The sequence below is a fragment of the Penaeus monodon genome, chromosome 41 (genome assembly GCF_015228065.2).
Source record: "Penaeus monodon isolate SGIC_2016 chromosome 41, NSTDA_Pmon_1, whole genome shotgun sequence".
Classification (NCBI taxonomy): Eukaryota; Metazoa; Arthropoda; class Malacostraca; order Decapoda; family Penaeidae; genus Penaeus; species Penaeus monodon.
The window spans coordinates 16,829,732-16,847,231 of record NC_051426.1 but is presented as its reverse complement, the minus strand read 5'-3'; the positions used below and the strand labels follow the sequence as shown (position 1 = coordinate 16,847,231).

At 46.1% G+C, this 17,500-nt stretch overlaps 1 protein-coding gene across 1 annotated transcript in view; it reads left to right on the top strand.

Annotated features, from left to right (window-relative positions):
- The window catches only part of LOC119598695 (flocculation protein FLO11-like), a 93,110-nt gene that overhangs the window by 4,671 nt on the left and 70,939 nt on the right, over positions 1-17,500 (top strand). The window contains exon 2 of the mRNA XM_037948458.1: positions 1-1,412. This exon is cut by the window's left edge and continues 66 nt beyond it. Coding sequence (XP_037804386.1) covers positions 1-1,412 — 1,412 coding nt within the window. The remainder of the gene's footprint in view (positions 1,413-17,500) is intronic.

The window sequence follows — 17,500 nt, the reverse complement described above, 5'->3', positions numbered from 1 at the left end:
CCCATGATGACGTCATGGGTCAGTTCCGGTCTACCCGGGAGGAGCTGCCCCCGGCGGAGTCCCCGGTGGGCGATTTCCCGCACATGAACTCCCTCGTGCTCACCATGAACAAGATTTCCGAGCCCCGGCCGCCGCGAGGACTCAACAAGGGCTCGGAGAGCGTGAGCGGGGCTCGATGTAGCGGCACCAAGGTCGAGAAGCGGGTCAAGAACCTACTGCAGAAGGGCGGGAGCCTACGCCAGGAGCCGCCGACCGCTGCGAAGGATACGTGGCAGTACGGGCACGTAGTCACGCTGCCCCGACGACCCCGCCTGGCCCTCCCGCTCTCACACTCCACCCACGACCTTGTGTCGTCCTCCGACACGGCCTCATGCTTAAGTGCCAGCAGTGGCTACTCCTCGTCCTCCTCCAGCAGTTACGGCAGTTTCAAGAGCGGCACTTCAAGTAATTGCTCGACAATGCCGAGGAAGAAATGCCTTAGTGAATGCAGCCGCAGGGAGGACGGGTCCCCCCACACCCCTACCAGGTCATGCACGCTGATTGACAACCCGATGTACGACCTGACTCCCGGCTCTGCCCGCGGAGGTCCCCTGGCCTCCAGCCACGACCCCCGCCCCGCGCGTCGTGTCTCTGGCAGCGAACCGCGCATCGACGAACTCCACCGGCGGGGCGACCCGGACATGTTCTTCGGGGTGTCACGCTGCCGAGGGTCGCCGTCGCCCAAACCCGACCTGGAGTACGACGCGGTGCCCGACGGGTCGCGGGCCTCGTCCAGGAGGTACTCTAGGCGACGCAGCTCCTCGGTCCCGCGCCCCGACCCCGCGCACGACCACTTCTCTGTGGCGGACGATTCGGGGCACCGCCACAGGCTGCGCAGCGGGTCCAAGCGCCCCAGCCCTCTCCCCGCCGACCCTATCTACGACGTCATTCCGGGCGAAGTTCCAAGCCCTCGACGCCGATTCTCTTACGAGAGCAACTTCTACGAAACAGCGCAGCCCAGCAGACTGGACTCCTCGCACGCAGGGTCCCACATGGGGTCCCAGGGGGCGCTGGACTCCCTGGGCGAGTCGGGCCTGGACTCCTTTGAGTTCCCCCGCGCCGGCCAGGGCGACGACCAGGTGGCCCGCGAGTGCAGGGAGTACTTCCAGCGGCGCCTCAAAAACTCGGAGACGCTGCGCAAGCGCTGGTCCTCTTGCTCTGCCGACTCGGGGGCTGATTCCGCCGACAGCGAGGTCTCCCCCTCCAGCAGCAGCAGCCAGGACCCCACGCCACAGCACGCCTCAGGGAGCCCCGACGTCACATCAGCACAGGACGCTGCTGCCGGGGCCGCGCCCGCAGAAGGAAGCCGAGCAGCCACCGCCTCGAAGAAGACGCAGCTAGACTGTAAAATGCAGTTTCTTCGTAAGGAGATCGTAAGTACCACTACGGGCACATTCCTATGTAGGCAGGGCGGCCCCAATGGGAGGGCTGAGGAGGGTCTCCCCCATGGGTTTGGTATCAGAGCAAGAGGCTAGATCATGACGGCAATGCTGCAACTAGCTCTGATGATGATAAAAAAGTGTAAGATGATACTGGTAGGTACACAATCATGGCCATCATTAATACTAATAACAACGGAAAAGACAGCGGCAAACACATCAGTAATGCTGATAATTATAATAATAATGATGGGATTGATGTATATTCTACCTATTGCCATTATGATTCTTAAAGCCAACACTATTAACGTTCTTCTCCAATATTATCTTCACCATCGTTAATATTACTCTAGGCAGGGTGATTATCACGGTTGTTTGAATAAATTTTGTTTACCCTCATTGCGAGCGGCATGAATTCTAGTGATCACCGGTGTTAGAAGAGTGATTAGGAAGAGGGAGGGTAGGAGGGAAAGGGAGAAAGGAGAGGAGGTGTAGGGAAGGGGAGGGGAAAGGATGGAGGGAAAGGGGGAAGTGGGTAGAGGCAAGGGGAGAGAAGAAGGAGAAGGCAAGTAAGGGGAGAGTGTGGAGGCAAGGAAGGGGAAGGGGAGAGGATGGACGGAAAGGGAGGGTAGATGGACGGAAAGAGAGGGGAGATGGAAGGGAAAGAGTGGGAAGGGAAGGGAAGGTAATGGGAGGGGAAGGGAGAGGGTGATGGTGAGGGGTAGGGAGAGCAGCTAACAGGCCTCGGAGTGGTGTGGCTCACATCCATCACACGCTCACAGGCCGTTCCTCTGCCTCGCCGAGAACAGGGGGCTTTGTGCCGAGGAACAAGGAAGAGGGAGTTAAACTGAGGGGAAGGGGAAGGCGAGACAGAAAAGAAAGCAGAACTGAAATAGTTTAAAACACACACACACACACACACACACACACACACACACACACACACACACACACACACACACACACACACACACACACACACACACACACACACACACGCGCGCGCGCGCGCGCGCGCGCACAACGGGTGGGGGAGGGTATAAGCAGTGGATTAGTGTGAAGGGCATGCATAAAAATAGAACATTAAATAAAAAATAAAATAAAATATATAAAAAACTGTCACCTACTACTGGCGAAGGCTTAACATAAAGCCAGTGTCATGAGAGCTCAGCACACAGGCAGCTAAAACGAAGGGTCGACCTAGCAGGAAAAACAAAAACGAATGACGGCGCCGCACGTGACACCTGCCTCGAACCCGCAGAAGCCGCTTCGAAACCCGCCGTCAAGAAGGGTCGTCTACGTTACACTCCGACTCAGGTTTCTTTTTCTTGATTAAAAGCACGACTTCCACGCCTTAGATGAAAATAATAAAATTCTTTATAGGAGGCTTGCTAAATGCATTTTTAATCATTACACAGTAGAATAAACTGGCGCCGACATCGCAAATTACGCTGGCTGACGCCCCTATTATTTTCACTGAATTATGCTTCATTTAGTTTACATAAAACCAATGACATACTGACATCTGTCCCGCTGCCGACCACCGTTTCTGTAGCGCCTGCGTCCTTCAGGTTGGCATGCGTTCTCTTGCGAGGACGACGCTCGCATCTCCTCCAAGCAGCGCCGTGCCTCTCGGACTCGGGTTACCTACTTCACGGTCCCGTCGCGTGACGTGCGGACTCGTGCCTCCGCTCAGGGCGAGGGAAATGCCCGAGTCCGGAAATTAAGTTGGGCTGGGGACTTTTCGCTAAGGTATTCAGCGCCGCGTGCAGGGCATTCAGCGGGGCGTCGTTGGCTTTGCTGACTGTGACGGATTTGGCATGCGAGTTCTCTGGGCGTTTGCGTATGAGCTTGAGTGTGAGTATGAGTGAAAGAGAGAGAGAGAGAGAGAGAGAGAGAGAGAGAGAGAGAGAGAGAGAGAGAGAGAGAATGTGTGTGTGTGTGTGTGTGTGTTTGTGTGTGTGTGTGTGTGTGTGTGTGTGTGTGTGTGTGTGTGTTTGTTTGTTTCTGTGTGTTGTGTGTGTTTGTTTGTTTGTTTGTGTGTGTGTGTGTGTGTGTGTGTGTGTGTGTGTGTGTGTGTGTGTGTGTGTGTGTGTGTGAGAGAGAGAGAGAGAGAGAGAGTGTGTGTGAGTATGTGTTTGTGTTTGACTCCCTGGGTGTTTACATATGCGAAAGCATATATATGAGGTAAATTGTATTTACAGACAGTCTATTTGGCGGAATTATTTTTTAGAAAACCGTCAGGTGACATTACAAGGCGTGGCAGAAGACGGTTTAAACGGAAATGACACAGAAAGAAGATGATTGAGGAAGTAGGCACGGGTGGAGAGGAAAAGAGGAAGGGGAAGAGGAGGAGGAAGGCAATGGGAGGAAGTAACAAGTGTGGATAAGCAGAGGGCGGCAGCGACTTGGGCGGCAGGTGCGGGCCGTCCCACGGAAGCGACCGCAAGGAACCAGAGTTAATGACTTGTGTTTGTTAACTCCCCGTGACCGCCGGGACTACCGTATGCTGTGCACAGTGTATGGTGCCGACGGCTGCCGAAGCGCGAGGTGCTGCACAAAGTGCCTATGGTAACGCATCCACTCGTTCGGCGGGTTCCAGAGCGGCTTTGCCAGCTTGAGATGTTTTTTAACAGATTTTATGATAGAAAAGATGCAATCCTTAGATACAGTTTTCACAGCTTTAATTGCTTCCTGCAGTGAACCATGTCATTTGTTAGATCTCTGAAGGCACAACAGATGACAGGATCACATCGACCCCGTTACCCCCGCGTCTCCGCACCGAGCAGCCTCCTGCGTAGAAGTAGAACAAATAAAACGAGACAAGGATGGAAAGTTATGTAAAAAGTCGCACCTAAACACACTTTGCTTTTGGCTCACAACAACAGGTCGGACAGGTATAGTAGCATGCGTGCGTGTCTGTGTGTATGAACCTCTGCAGCTGTGCTCATTCACGCAAGTTACGCTAATATGCACATTTAGTTATCACATGTAAAGCACTAACAACATCAAATGACACTCATGCATATTGCGCCAAACGCCAAACAAATGATGATAAATGCAAAAGTAGACTGCAAACAAAGCAAATAACTAAAGACAAACACAGACCATATTGCTAGACACGAAAAGAGTGAATAAAAATACTGAGAAAGTAATAAGAATAATTTGCCTAAAACCTACTCTTTTGAAATTAAACATGAGTGGCGTGTTGTCATCGCAGTGAAGACCGAGAGATCACTATCTGCTCTAACGTTGAAGTCACCAGCAGGAGGCGATGAAGAGAGTGGCTCGGTCGGTTTTAATTTCTGTAGACGATATGGTACTTTCTCACTAGCAACTGGTGCAACGTTGAAATGATGCTGATGTTATAGGTGGTGCAAGCATAAAATGGCTTTCTTTGACAGCTGTCTTTGTTAAATATATATCGTAAACATAAGTGTAGTACGTGTAGGAAATCGGAAAATGCAGAGGGAGAGAGAGAGAAGGTACAGTAATTAGATGGAATGCAAAGAAGGATTACGGCTAAATTCGTAGAAAAGCAGGCAATGGAACCAAGAAATATACAGAAAGTGTAATCCAGAAAAAAGAAAACCAAAGAAAGAAGAAACAAAAGAATTATAAATGCAAGAATATACAAAAAAAATCTGAAAGGTAAACCAAATCATACTGTCTGTAGATACAGAGTAAAGTTTATTTCAGGAAAAATAGAGAACACAAACAAAAGACCAGCAGATAGACGCAACAAATGTGTTCCTTACAAACGCTCCATTTCAAACACTATAGTTTCCTTCTACGGTCTGAAAGGCACACAAATGAAAATCAGCTTTTCGAAACCCCGTTAAAAAGCGTCTGAAACCAAGAAAACCCCCTTAAAGAAAAAACAAATACAACCCGAAAAAGGAAATTGGAAATTTAAAAAATTTTCCAAAAACCCCCTTTTTAAAAACACTTTGGCTTTTGGGCTCCAAAACAAGGTCACAGGAAAAATTTAAGTCCCCAGCGGGGGCGGGGGTCTGGTGGTTTTTTTTCTGAAGGCGTTGGTCTTTTCACGAAATTTTACGTTAAATATCCCAATTTTTTATTCCAAACCCCAAAAAAATTTTTTTAAATTTTTTTCAAAATTCCCAACAACGCCAAAACAAATGGTTTTCCAAAATTTTTTTTGAAACCAAACAAAAAATTTCAAAACAAACAAATTTATTGTAAAAACAAAAATAGGGAAAAAATACAAAAGTAGTAGAAAAAATTCCTAAATTTTTTAAAAATTAAACGGAGGGGCCGGTTTAAAAAAGGGGGGGGGGAAAAAAAAAGGAAAAAACAAAAAATTAAAATCGTTAAAAAAAAAATTAAAAGGTAACCAAACCTAAGGGTCTGGTCGGTTTTTAAATTTTCAAAAAAAATTTAGGACCCAAAAGCCAACGTGGCCCCAACAAAATGTGTTTTTTAAAGGGTCCTTTTAAAATTGGGTTTTTTCCCCTTTAAAAAGGGTTCTTTTTTAAATTTTCTTTAAATTTTTAAAGGTATCTTAAACAAAATTGGAGGGGGAAAGAAAAAAAGGTAAAATAAAGTTTTGGAAAGCAAAAAGGAATAGGGTTTAAATTTTTGAAAAAAGCGGGGCCAATTTCCAGTTCCCGAAAGGGGGTTTTCCAAAAAGGGCCCCAAGGGAAAAACGTTTTGCGGGAATTATAAAAAAAATTAAAGAAAAATAAAGGGGGGGGGACCAAGAAAGTTTTTTTTGGGGAAAAGGGAAACCAAAAAATAAGGAGCGATAGGGGGGGGCAAAAAAGGTTTTTAAACCCCCTTTTTAAAAAAAAGATTATAAAAGGGGCTAAGGGGTTTTTTTGGGGGGAAGAAAGCTTATAAATAAAAATTTGTAAAAAGGAGAGAAAAAGGGCCAAGAAAAGGGGGAAACTTGGGGGAAAAAACCCAAAAAATTTTGATTTTGGCAAACGGAAAAATTTGTTCCAGGGTTTACTTTGTTCGGGGGTTTTTCCCCCCTGGTTTTTTGGGGGGGAATGGGGTAATTTTGGGGGGGAAAAAAAAAATAAGGCGGGGGAGAGGGCCCCAAAAAGGTTTTAATTTTTCCCTTTTTTTTCCTTTTTCTTTTTGGGTTTTTTTTAATAAATTAATCTTTTTTTTTTAAAAAAAACCTTCTTTAAAACCTTTTCCCCTCTTCCCTTTTCCCCAAGTCGGTTTTTTTCCCTCATTCCTTTCAACTTTCCTCCTTTCCTCTTTCCTTCCTTTTTCCCCTTCATTTCCCTCTCTCTCTTCTCCCCTTTTCTCTCTCTCTCTCCCCTTTTTCCCTTCTCCCCTTTTCCTCTCTCTCTCTCTCTTCCTCTCTCTCCCCGTCCTCTTTTCTTTTCCCCAAACCCCCTCTCTCTCTCCCCTCTCCCCTCCCCTCCTGTCTCCCTCCCCTCTCTCTCTTCTCTCTCTCTTCCTTCCTCTCTCTCTTTTTTTTTTTTCTTTTCTCTCTCTCCCCGTTCTCTCTCCCCTCTCCTCTCTCCTCTCCTTTCCTCTCTCTCTCTCCCCCTCCTCTCTCTCTCTCTCCTCTTCTCCTCTCCTCTCTCTCTCTCTCTCTCCCCCCTCTCTCTCTCCCCCCTTTTCTTTTTTTTTTTTTTTTTTTTTTTTTTTTTTTTTCCCCCGTCTTCTCTTCTCTCTCCCCGCCCCTTTTCTCTCTCTTACCCCCCTCTCTCTCCCCTCTTATCTCTCTCTCCCCTCTCTCTCTTCTCTTTCTTTCTCTCTCTCTCCCCCACTTTCTCTCCCTCTCCCCCCTCTCTCCCCTTGGGTTCTTTTCCCCTTCGTCTCTCTCCCCTTCTTTTAAAAAACTCTCTCTCCTCTCTCTCTTTTTCTCCTCTCTTTTCTCTCTTCCTCTCCCCTCCCCCAAACCCTCTCCCCTCCCCTCCTCTCTCCTCTCCCACTCCTCTCCTCTCCCTCTCTCTTTTCCCCCTTTTCTCTCTCCCCAAATCTCTCCTCTCCCCTCAAACCCTTTTCTCTCCTTCTCTCTCTCTCTCCCCTCTTCCTCCCCTTCGTCCTTTCTTTCCTCTCCTCCCCTTTTCTTTTTTTTTTCTCTCTCCCTCTTTTCCCCTCTCTCTCTCCTTCCCCTCTTCCTTCTCTCTCTCTCCCCCCCTTCCCCCCTTTCTCTCTCCCCTTCTCTCTTTTTCTCCCCTCTCCTCTCTCTCTCTCTCTCCCCCTCTCTCTCCCCTTCCCCCTCTCTCTTTTCTCTCTCCATCCCTTCTCTCTCTCTCTCCCCCCTCTCTCCCCTCACTTCTCTCTCCCCCTTCTCTCTCCTCTCGGAACCTCTCTTCTCTCTTTTCTCTCCCCTCTCCATCATCTCCTCCCGTCTCCTCTCTCTCTCTCTCTCTTTTTCCACATCCCCCCTCTCTCTCTCTCTCTCTCTCCCCTTCTTCTCCCCTCTTTTCCCCTCTTCCCCTCTCTTTTTCTCTCCTCCTCTCGCTCCCCCCTCTCCCCTTTTTTCCTCTCTCTCCCTTCTCTCTCTCTCTCCCTCCCCTCTCTTTTTTTCTCTTTTTTCTCTCTTTTCCTTCTCTCTCTCTCTCCCCCCTTCTCTCTCGTCTTCTTCTTTTTTCCTCTCTCTTCTCTCCCCTTCTCTCCCTCTTTCTCTCTCTCTTCTCTCTCTCTCCTCTCCCTCTTTTCTCTCCTTTTTTCCCTTCTCTCCCCGGTCCCCCTCCTCTCTCTCTTTTCCCCTCTTTTTCTCTCTCCCCTCTCTCTCTCCCCCCCCTTTTTCTCTCTTCTCTCCCTCTCTCTCCCCTCTCTCTTCCTTCTCCCCTCCCCTCTTTTCTCCTTTCTTTTTCCCCACCTTTTTTTCTTTTTCCTCTTTTCTTTTCCTCTTTTTCCTCTCCCCTTCTTTTCCTCTTTTTTTTCTTTTTTTCTTTTTTTCTCTCTCTCTCTCTTTTCCCCCCAAAAAAAATTCCTCCCCTCCTTCTTTCCCCCCCCTCCCCCTTTTTTCTTCTCTTTTCTCCCCCCCTCCCCCAACTCTCTCTCTTTTTCTCCTCCCCCTTTCTTTCTCTCTCTCCTCCCCTTCTTTCTCCTCTCTCTCCTCTTCTCTCTCTTCTTTCTTCTTTCCCCTCTCCCCTTTTCTCTCTCTCCCCTCTCTCTCTTCTCTCCCTTTTTCCCCCTCTCCTCTCTCCTTTCCCCCCTCTTTTCTCCCCTCTCTCTCCACCCAACCTCCCTTTTTTCTCTTTTCTTTCCTCTTTTTCTCCCCTTCCTCTTTTTTTCCCTCTCTTTTCCCCCTCTCTCTTTTTCCCCCTTCTCTTCTCTCTCCTCTTTCTCCCCCTTCTTTTTTTCCCCTCTTTTCCTCCGCTCTCCCCAATCCTCTCTCTCTCCCCTCTTTCTCTCTCCTCCTCTTTTTCCCCTTTTCTCTTTCCTCTCTCTTCTCCCCTCTTTCCCTTCTTTTCTTCTTTCTTTCTTCCTTTTCCTCTTCATCCCCCTCTCCCCCCTCTCGTCCCCCCCTCTCTTCCCTTCCCATCTCTCTCCCCCTCTCCCCCCCCCCCCCTTTTCCCTCTCTCTCTTTCTCCCTTTTCCCCCGTTTCCTCCTCCTCTTTCTTTTTCCCCCTTTTCTCTCTTTTTCTTCTCTCTCTCTTTTTCCTCTCTTTTCTCCCCTCTCCCCTCCCCTTCTCTCCCTTTTCTTCCCCCTTCTTTTCTTCTTCTCCCTTTTTTTTCCTCTCTCCCCCTCCCCTTCTCTTTTCTCTTTTCCTCCCTCTCTCTTTTTTCTCTCTTTTTCTCTTTTTTTTTTTCATTTTTTCCTTTTTCTCCTCTCTTTTCTCTTTTCCTTTTTTTTTCCTTTCCCCTTTTTCCCTCTTTTCCCTTTTCTCTTTTTCCCCCTCTCCCCCCTCCCCCTTCCCCTTTTCTCTCCTCCTCCTCCCCTTCCTCTCCCCTCTCTTTTTCCCCCTTCCCCTCTCCCCCTTTTCTCCCCCTTTTCCTCCCCCTCTCTCTTTTTCCTTTTTCCTCTCCTTCCCCTTTTTCCCCTCCCCCCCCCTTTTCTCTTTTTCCTTTCCTCTTTTCTCTTTATTTTTTTTTTTTTTTATTTGGATGTTTAGTTTTTCTCATCTTTTATTTTATATTTCTTTTTTATTCTTCTTCTCTCTCTCCTCTCTTTTCTTTTTTCTCTCTCTCCCCCTTTTCCCCTTTTTTCCCTCATTTCCCCTCTCTCCCCCTCTCCCTCCTTCTTTTTCTCTCTTTCTCCCCCGTTCCCCTCCCTCTCTTTCTCCCCCTCTCTCCCCTTTTCCCCTCCCCCTTCTCTTCTTTTTCTCTCTTTTCTCTCTCCCCCTTCCCCTCTCTTTTCTCTCTCTCCCTCTTCTCTCTATTTCCTCTCTCTCTCTTTTCTCCTCCCCCTCTTTCTTTTTTTCTCTCCTTTTCCCTCCATCTCTCCCCCCTTCCCTTTTCCTCTCTCCTCTTCTTTTTTTTTTTTTTTTTTTCCTCTCTTCGTCTCCCCTTTTCCTTTCCCTCTCTCTCCTTCCTTCTTCCCCCCTCTCTCTCTTCCTCCTTTCCCTCCCTCTCCTCTCCTCTTCCCTCTCTCTTTTCTCTCTCCCCCCCTCCCCTCCCCTCCCCCTCTCTCTTTTTTTCTCTCTCTCTCTCCCCTTTTCCCCCTCTCTCTTTTTCCACCCCTCCCCCTCTCATCTCTCCTACTCTCCTCGCTTTTCTCCCCTCCTCTCTCCCCTCTAGTCATTTTTCCCCCCCCTTCCCAATCTCCCTCCCCTTTTTCTCTCGTCCCTCCCTTTTTTCCCTCTCTCCCCCTCTCTTCCTCTTCTACTTTGGAACACGGAAACCCGACCTCATCCACTCCTCCTCCTTTTTCCCCCTTTTCCTACTCTCTCTCCCCCTCTCCTCTCCCCTTCCCCTGAATTTTTCCTTCCTCTCTCCTTTTCTCGCTCTCTTCCCCCCTTTTCCCCCTTTTTCTCCCGCCTTCATCAAAACCTCTTTTCCTCTCTTTTTCTCTTCCTCTCTCCTCTCTCCCTCACCCTTTTCCCATCTTTTCTCCTCTCTTCTCTCTCTCTTCCCCTCCTCCTCTTTTCTCTCCCCCCTCTCTCTTTTCTTTCCTCTCTCTTCCTTTTCTCTCTCTCCCCTTTCTTCTGTTTTCCCCTCCCTTTCTCTCTCTTCCCCTCCCCCTCTCCCTCTCTCTCCTCTCTCTCTCCCCCTCTCCCCAATCTCCCCTTTTTTTTTTCCTTCCTCATCCTCTTCCTTTTCTTCTTCTATCCTTTCCCTCTCTCTGTCTCTTTCTTTTTCTCCCCTCTCCTTCTCTCTCTCTCTCCCCTTTCTCTCCTCCTCTCTCTCCTCATCTCCCCAACCCCACTTTTCTCTCTCCCCTCCTCCCTCTCTCCTCTTCTCTTTTTGGTTTTCCCCTTCCTTTTCTCTCTCTGTCCCCCTCCCCTTCTTTTTCTCTGGTCGTTTTTCCTCCCCTTTTTCCCTTCCCCCTCTCTCTCCCCCTTCTCTCTCTCTCTTCTCATCCCTCCTCTCCTTCTCCCCCCTCCCCGCCCTCCCCCTCTTCTCCCTTTCTCCTCTCTCTCCCCTTTTCTTTCTCGTCTTTTTTCCTTTTTCTCTCCCCCTTCTTTTCCTTTTTCTCCCCCTCTCCTCTCTCTCCCCTCTTTTTCCTTTTCTCGTTCTTTCCCTCTTCTCTTTCTCTCTCTCTCTCTCTCTCCCCCTCTTCTCTCCTCTTCTCTCCCTCTCTCTCTCCCTCTCTTTCTCTCTCTCTCTCCTCTTCTTTCTCTCTTCTTTCTCTCTCCGCTTTTTTCCTTCCCCTCCCCTCTCTCGTCTCTCCCCTTCCCTAAATCCGCTCCCCCTTCTTCTCTTCCCCCTCTTTTTTTTCTCTCCTCTCTCTCCTTCTCTCTCTCTCTCTTTCTTTCTTTTCCTTTCTCTCCCCCTCCCCTCTTTTTCTTTTTTTCTCTCCTCCCCTCTCTCCTCTCTCCCCCCTCTCTCTTCCTTTCAAAAAATCTTTCCCCTTTTCTCTCTCCTCTCCCTTTCTTTTCCCCCCCTTCTCTCCCCCTCTCTCTCCCCCCCCCACCCCTTTCTCTCCCCTACCCCAGTCTAAATCATCTTTCTCTCTTCTTTTCTCACCCACATTTTTCTCCCCCTTTTTTTTCTCTCCTCTCCTTCCCCTTTCTCCTTCCTCTCCCCCTTTCTCCCCTTTTTTCCCCTTTTTCCCTCTTCGTCCTTCCTTTTTTCCTCCTTTTTCCCCCTCTCTTCCTTTCCCCTGTATTTTTCCTTTTCCCGTCTTTTCTTCCCCTTCTTTTCCCCTTCTTCTCTCTCTCTCTTTTTAACTCTCCTCTCCTTCTCTCTCGTATTCTCGCTCCTCCTTTTTCTCTTTTCTCTTTCCCCTTTTCCCCTCTGCCCCCTCCTTCTCTCCTCTCTCTCTTTCTTTCTTTCTTTTTTTTTCCCTTCTTTTTTTTTCCTCCCCTCCTTTCTTTTTTCATTTTTTCCCTTTTTCTCAATTCCTTTTCCTCTTCTTCCCCCTCCTCCCCCCTACTCTCTTCTTTTCCTCTCTCTCTCCCCCTCACCACACACACACTCTCTCCTTCTCGCCCTTTCTCTTCTCTTTTCATTCCCTCTTTCTCCCCCGTTTTTCTTTTCTCCTTCATCTCTCTCTCTCTCTCTTCTCTCTCTTCTCTCTCTCTCTCTCATTCTTCTCTCTTTTTCCCCCTTTTCCCCCTTCCTCTCTTTCCCCCCGTCTCTCTCTCTCCCCCCTTTCTCTCTCTCTTTCTCTCATTATTTTCTTTTTTCTCTTTCTCTTTCTTTGGGCTCTTTTCCCCCCTTTTTCCCGTCTTTCTCTCTCTCTCTCTTTTTTTCCCCTTTTTCTCTCTCTCTCTCTTCTCTCCTTCACCTCTCCCCTTTTCTCTCTCTCCCCTCTCTTCGCTCTCTCCCCAATTTTTTCTCCCCTTTCCCTCCTTTCTCCTTCCCCCCTTCTCTTCCTTCTCTCTCCTTTTTCTCTTTTTCCCCTTCTCTCTTTCTCTTTTCCCTCCCCTTCCTCCCCTCTCCCCTCTCTTCTTTTCTTTTCCCCTCCCCTCGGCATCTTTTTCTTCCCCTCTTCTATATATATATTTTTTAAATATATATATATATATTTATTTTTATATACATACATACTATATATTTTAAATATATTTATATATTTTTTGTTGTTTTTTCTGTCTGCCCTGTCTCTCCCCCTCTCTCTTTTTCTCTTTCTCTCTCTCGTCTTCTCCTCTTTTCTCCTCTCCTCTCTCATCCCTCTCATCCTTTCCCCCTCCCCTCTCTCTTTCTCTTCCCCTCTCTCTCTCTCTCTCCCTCTCTCTTATAATATATTTTATAAAATATATATAAAATTAGTAATAATAAAAATATAATAAAAATAAAATATAAAATTTTTTTTCCCCTTATTATATTAAATATTATATATATATAAAACAAAATCCCAACACCCCAACACACACACCACACACCACACACACACACAACACACCCCAACCCCCCACACACACCAACACACACACACACACCACACCCCAAAAACCACACACACACACACATATACACAAAACAACACACACCAACCCCAAACACACACACACACACACGCCCCCATACACCCACACACATATACACACCCACACCCCCACACACACATAACACACACACACACACACACACACATCCACACACACATATACACACACACACACACATCCTGTGGATCGCCTTCAGATGGAATGGATTTCTGATTGTCTGACTGTATTTCTAATAATAATTATTTTTTTTGCTTTTTAGAAATAAATAATCTCTCAGTGAATTCACTCGTGAAAAAATAGGAAGGCTATTACTACTACTGACATGAACGTCTAAAGTCTGCAAAGAAAACGGCTGTAGTGCCAGGCGGAAGCGTTTAAATCCGGTTAACCCAACAGACGGGGAGGGGAAAGACTTGGGGGGAAAAGGTGGGGGCGGAAGGCAAGAGCAAAGTTGCATGCACGCTTTGTGCAGCCCTTTTAAATTTTCGTTGCGAATTTTAAACTGTTTTATGTGAGCGCGGGTAAAGGGGGATACCTGTCTTGACCAGGGGCGCTTTGTCAGGGGGGTTTTAAAAAAATTGTAGTTAACCTTCTTTTTTTTTTTCCTTAAAGGGCCTGATTTTTCATAAATTGTAAAAGCCAACCCCTTTCTTAAAACCCCTTCCTTTTTCCTTCCTTCTCTCTTTTTGTCTCCCTCTTCCCTCTCTTCTCCCTTCTCCCCGCAACAATTCTGGGGGCCCCCCTTGGGCCCTCCCTCCCTCCGCTCACCCAAAAATTGCGGTCAGTCGGGCAAGGACCCTTTAACGTTTTCCCGCGGGCGTACATCATTTGGGTCCCACACCCCACAACCAAGGTGGTTTTTTGCCCTTTTTATGCTTAGTGGGCTTTGGGGAATTTCCTTTTTTAGGGGGTGCCTTTTTGGGGGGGGAAGGAAGAGAGAAGGAAACAGCATAAAAACAAATGAATGATTATTACATCAGACCGTAGTAAAGCCTTTAAAAAGGAATGATCCATGGGGGTTTATGTTTTTTCCCCCACAGAGAAAACATTAAAATCCCTTTTTTTCACAGCAGGGCCATTATTATTGTTTAAAAATTTTAAACATTAAACTGTTTCTCATACCCCCTGAAATGTTTTTTTTCCCCTTTTTGCCCTATATTTTGCCTCGTTTTAAAAAGTAGGGGGTTTCCTTTTAGGGTAAAAACCGAGTGTTGACCCGCAGTAGCTGCCCTGCCCTATCCCACCTCCACACAGGAGCTCCCGATGTGGCTTGTTTGATGTTGTTTACGACGCCTGTGTTCACCACGGCGGGAAGGTTCTCAGGTAGTATCTCTTAGTGCAATTGCCTTCTCCATTAAGGTCGAGATTGCTATTATGTAATGATGTCAACCTTTGGTCTCAGCTACTCTGGTAATCACTTGTTTTGCGCTCTTCTCACGTTGGTTTTGGAGGGAAGAAGATTTTCTACTTTTTTCCAATTTTGGAATGGATAGCCGAACTGCTGTCGGGTATTTCTTTGTGTAAATGCCCCATAAACATTTGTTTGTGTAAATAACAACTTATATTTGTTTGTGTAAATGTCCGCAAACAGTTTCGTGTAAAGACCCATAAACATTTATTTGTGTGAATCACATGAACCTTTTTTACTTCACACTTCCACTCAAAGGCCCCTTTGGCGAGGGATCCTTCCCGCCGGTAGTTCCTCATGAAACCGGGATCTCCTCACAGATGTCATTTTCGCCCCCCGACACTTCCTGGAGAGGCGGCTGGGCACCGGAGCGTCTGGGCGGCCGAAAGTGTGCCAGCCGTTGGGAAACAGCAAAGGGAAAACTGGTTTTTTTTATCGCGGGGCAAATTTGGGGCAGCGTGTCCCCGGTGATGAAAACCCCGCTGACTCGTAGTCCTGGGGGCGGAGCGACGGCCGGGGCCCGGGTGTGCGGGGGGGAAAGCAAGACTGGGGTTTGGATGGGAGGGTGGGGACCCCATGGGAATTTCGACCGCGCCCCGCGGATGAAAAATGGTATGACCTGGGAAATTAACCCCGGTCCAGTGGCCCGGGAAGAGGTACCCTGTTCCCCACAAGGGATTTTTAAGCGCCCACGTGTATCACGATAATTTGTGATGAAACAAGTGAAAGAACTTGCCGCCTGTCCCCGGGGCCAAAAAATTTGGGAAATTTATAAAAAAGGGGGAGAAAAATAAGGGCAGATTCCAAAACACAGGGCTCCTAAAAAAAAAAAATCTCGGCTTTCCCACGCTGGGGCCCGCGGCGGAGATGGATGTCGGGGTAGGGGCGGGCCGAGGCGGAGGGGTCAGGGGGTCACGGGAGGGCACGTGCACCGGAAGATAACTGATTTTAGTCTGTTGTATCTAGGACGATTGCTCTGTGCTGTACAGGGTCTGTGCGTGCTGTTGCTGCTGTTAGCATTGTGTTTTTTTATTATCATTACTATTATTTTTTTGTCATTTTCTGTTTTTAAATTTTTAGAAAATTTTTTCATTATCTTATTATCGTTATTAAATTTTTAATTTTATTATTAGTAAATAGGATTTTCATTATTATCGTTAAAATTAATTTTTATTTTTATTTTTTTTATTATTATTATTTTTTTAAATTTTTATTATTATTATTTTATTATTATTATTATTATTATTATAATCATAATTGTTATCATTATTAATATTGTTATCATTACTTTTATTTGTGTTATTGTTAATATTATTGTTATTATCATTAATAATGATAATAAAAAATTGGGTTTTTATTATTAGTTTTTCCTAAAAATTTTATTTTTTTGTTTTAAAATAATTTTTATTATTATTGGGGTTTTAAATTTTATTTTTTTTATTTTCTATTCCCATTTTTTTAATTATTTTTTAAATTTCCTTTTGATTTTTTATTATTATTAAAATTTTTGTTGTTGGTTGTTGTTATTATTGTTTTCTTTTCTATTATTACCATTTTCAAAAAATGAGTGGTGATAGTAATAATAATGTCTATTTACTGTTCTTATTATTATGTTGGATTTCTAATCTAAACTTGACCCCAACATCTTTTGGAAAACTCCAAGTCCCCGTAGCAAAAAAGGAAATTCCCCCATTTTCCGCCGGGGATCCAACCCCCCGCCCACCCAGTCTAAAACCGTCAAAGTGAACTGACCTCAAAAGCCCTTTTCCCCCGCTTTAAACCCTTTTGAAATTTAAACCCCACATTTTTACTCTCAAAACCAAAATTTCCACCCAATTTTTTTTCGTTTCTAAACTAATCTTATTTTAAATTAAACCAAAACCCCCTGTATTTTTTTATTTTTTTAAAATTCCCCAAAAACAGTTTAAATTTTTCTGCCCCTTAAACTAATTTCCCCGCATCCCGCTTATCTACCTTGGAATTCAAATCCAAATTGAATAAACTTTTGGGTTTTTTTAAAACCCTGACAAATCGCTTTGTGAATTTTTTATGCAGCATGTAGAATGAGTAAATAGATATCCCTGCCGAATGGGTCTCTTCCCCCATTCGGCGAAGGTAGCAAACAGGACAGGTGTGCGAATCTTTCCGTGATTTTTGAACTTGATTTTATGTATTTTCCAAGCCAGTGCGCGAATGTTTCGTTCGAGTGTGTTGATTTATTGCTAAATACACGCTGGAGGTACGTTTTCTATTAGCAATTACTATAACTTTCTCTTTTTCAATTTCATCTTTATCTTTCTGTCTTGAATATTACATCTCTCTCTCTCTCTCTCTCTCTCCCTCTCTCTCTCCCTCTCTCTCTCCCTCTCTCTCTCCCTCTCTCTCTCCCTCTCTCTCTCCCTCTCCCTCCCCCTCTCCCTCTCCCTCTCCTGTAAATATTGATTACGCTCACGTGATTCGAAGTGCCATTACCAAACCTGCTTGTTAACGTAATGCAAGCGTAAAATTCGACACGTTAAGCCTTTCAACCTTTTGCAACTTGTTCAGAGGAATCAGAGCAAAAACCTGGATCTTTTGACGTGAACACATGCGTATTTTTTACACAAGCGTTCCGTGATGGAGAAGGCATAATACATGTTGCAATCAGATTCATCAATTTATTACAGTATTTGTCAGTGAGTCGAGTAAGTATTTTTGCAACGTCAGATTTTTTTAACGAAGGAAGATGTGCCAACCACCGAGACAGTTATCGAGGAAGGCAGACGCTCGAACCGCAGACATTAGGAGGGAGTCGTTAGTTTAACTGAACGGGAAGTGGGAAGAAAAAAATGCATTTATCCTGCTGTGACAGTTATTTTTTAGCCGCAGGCGAATGCTGGATTTTTTTTTATCATATCGCTGAATCAATGTCTGTTCGATGTCGCCTTAGGCTTACCCTGAGGATACAGAAGCGTCGAGGAAGATTTATAGGGTGATATGAATTAACGCTGACAAGTACATTGTCACGAAACAAATAGGCCTATAATAATCCGTCAGGTAGCCGAGATTGTAACGACCATCTTGTGAATAACCTAAATATGAGTTTATCTGGTGTCAATAGCGGTAACTGTAATTAACCGTGGCCTTGACTGAAAAACAATAGTGGTGATAACAACTACATTTATCGCACCGGCAAGATA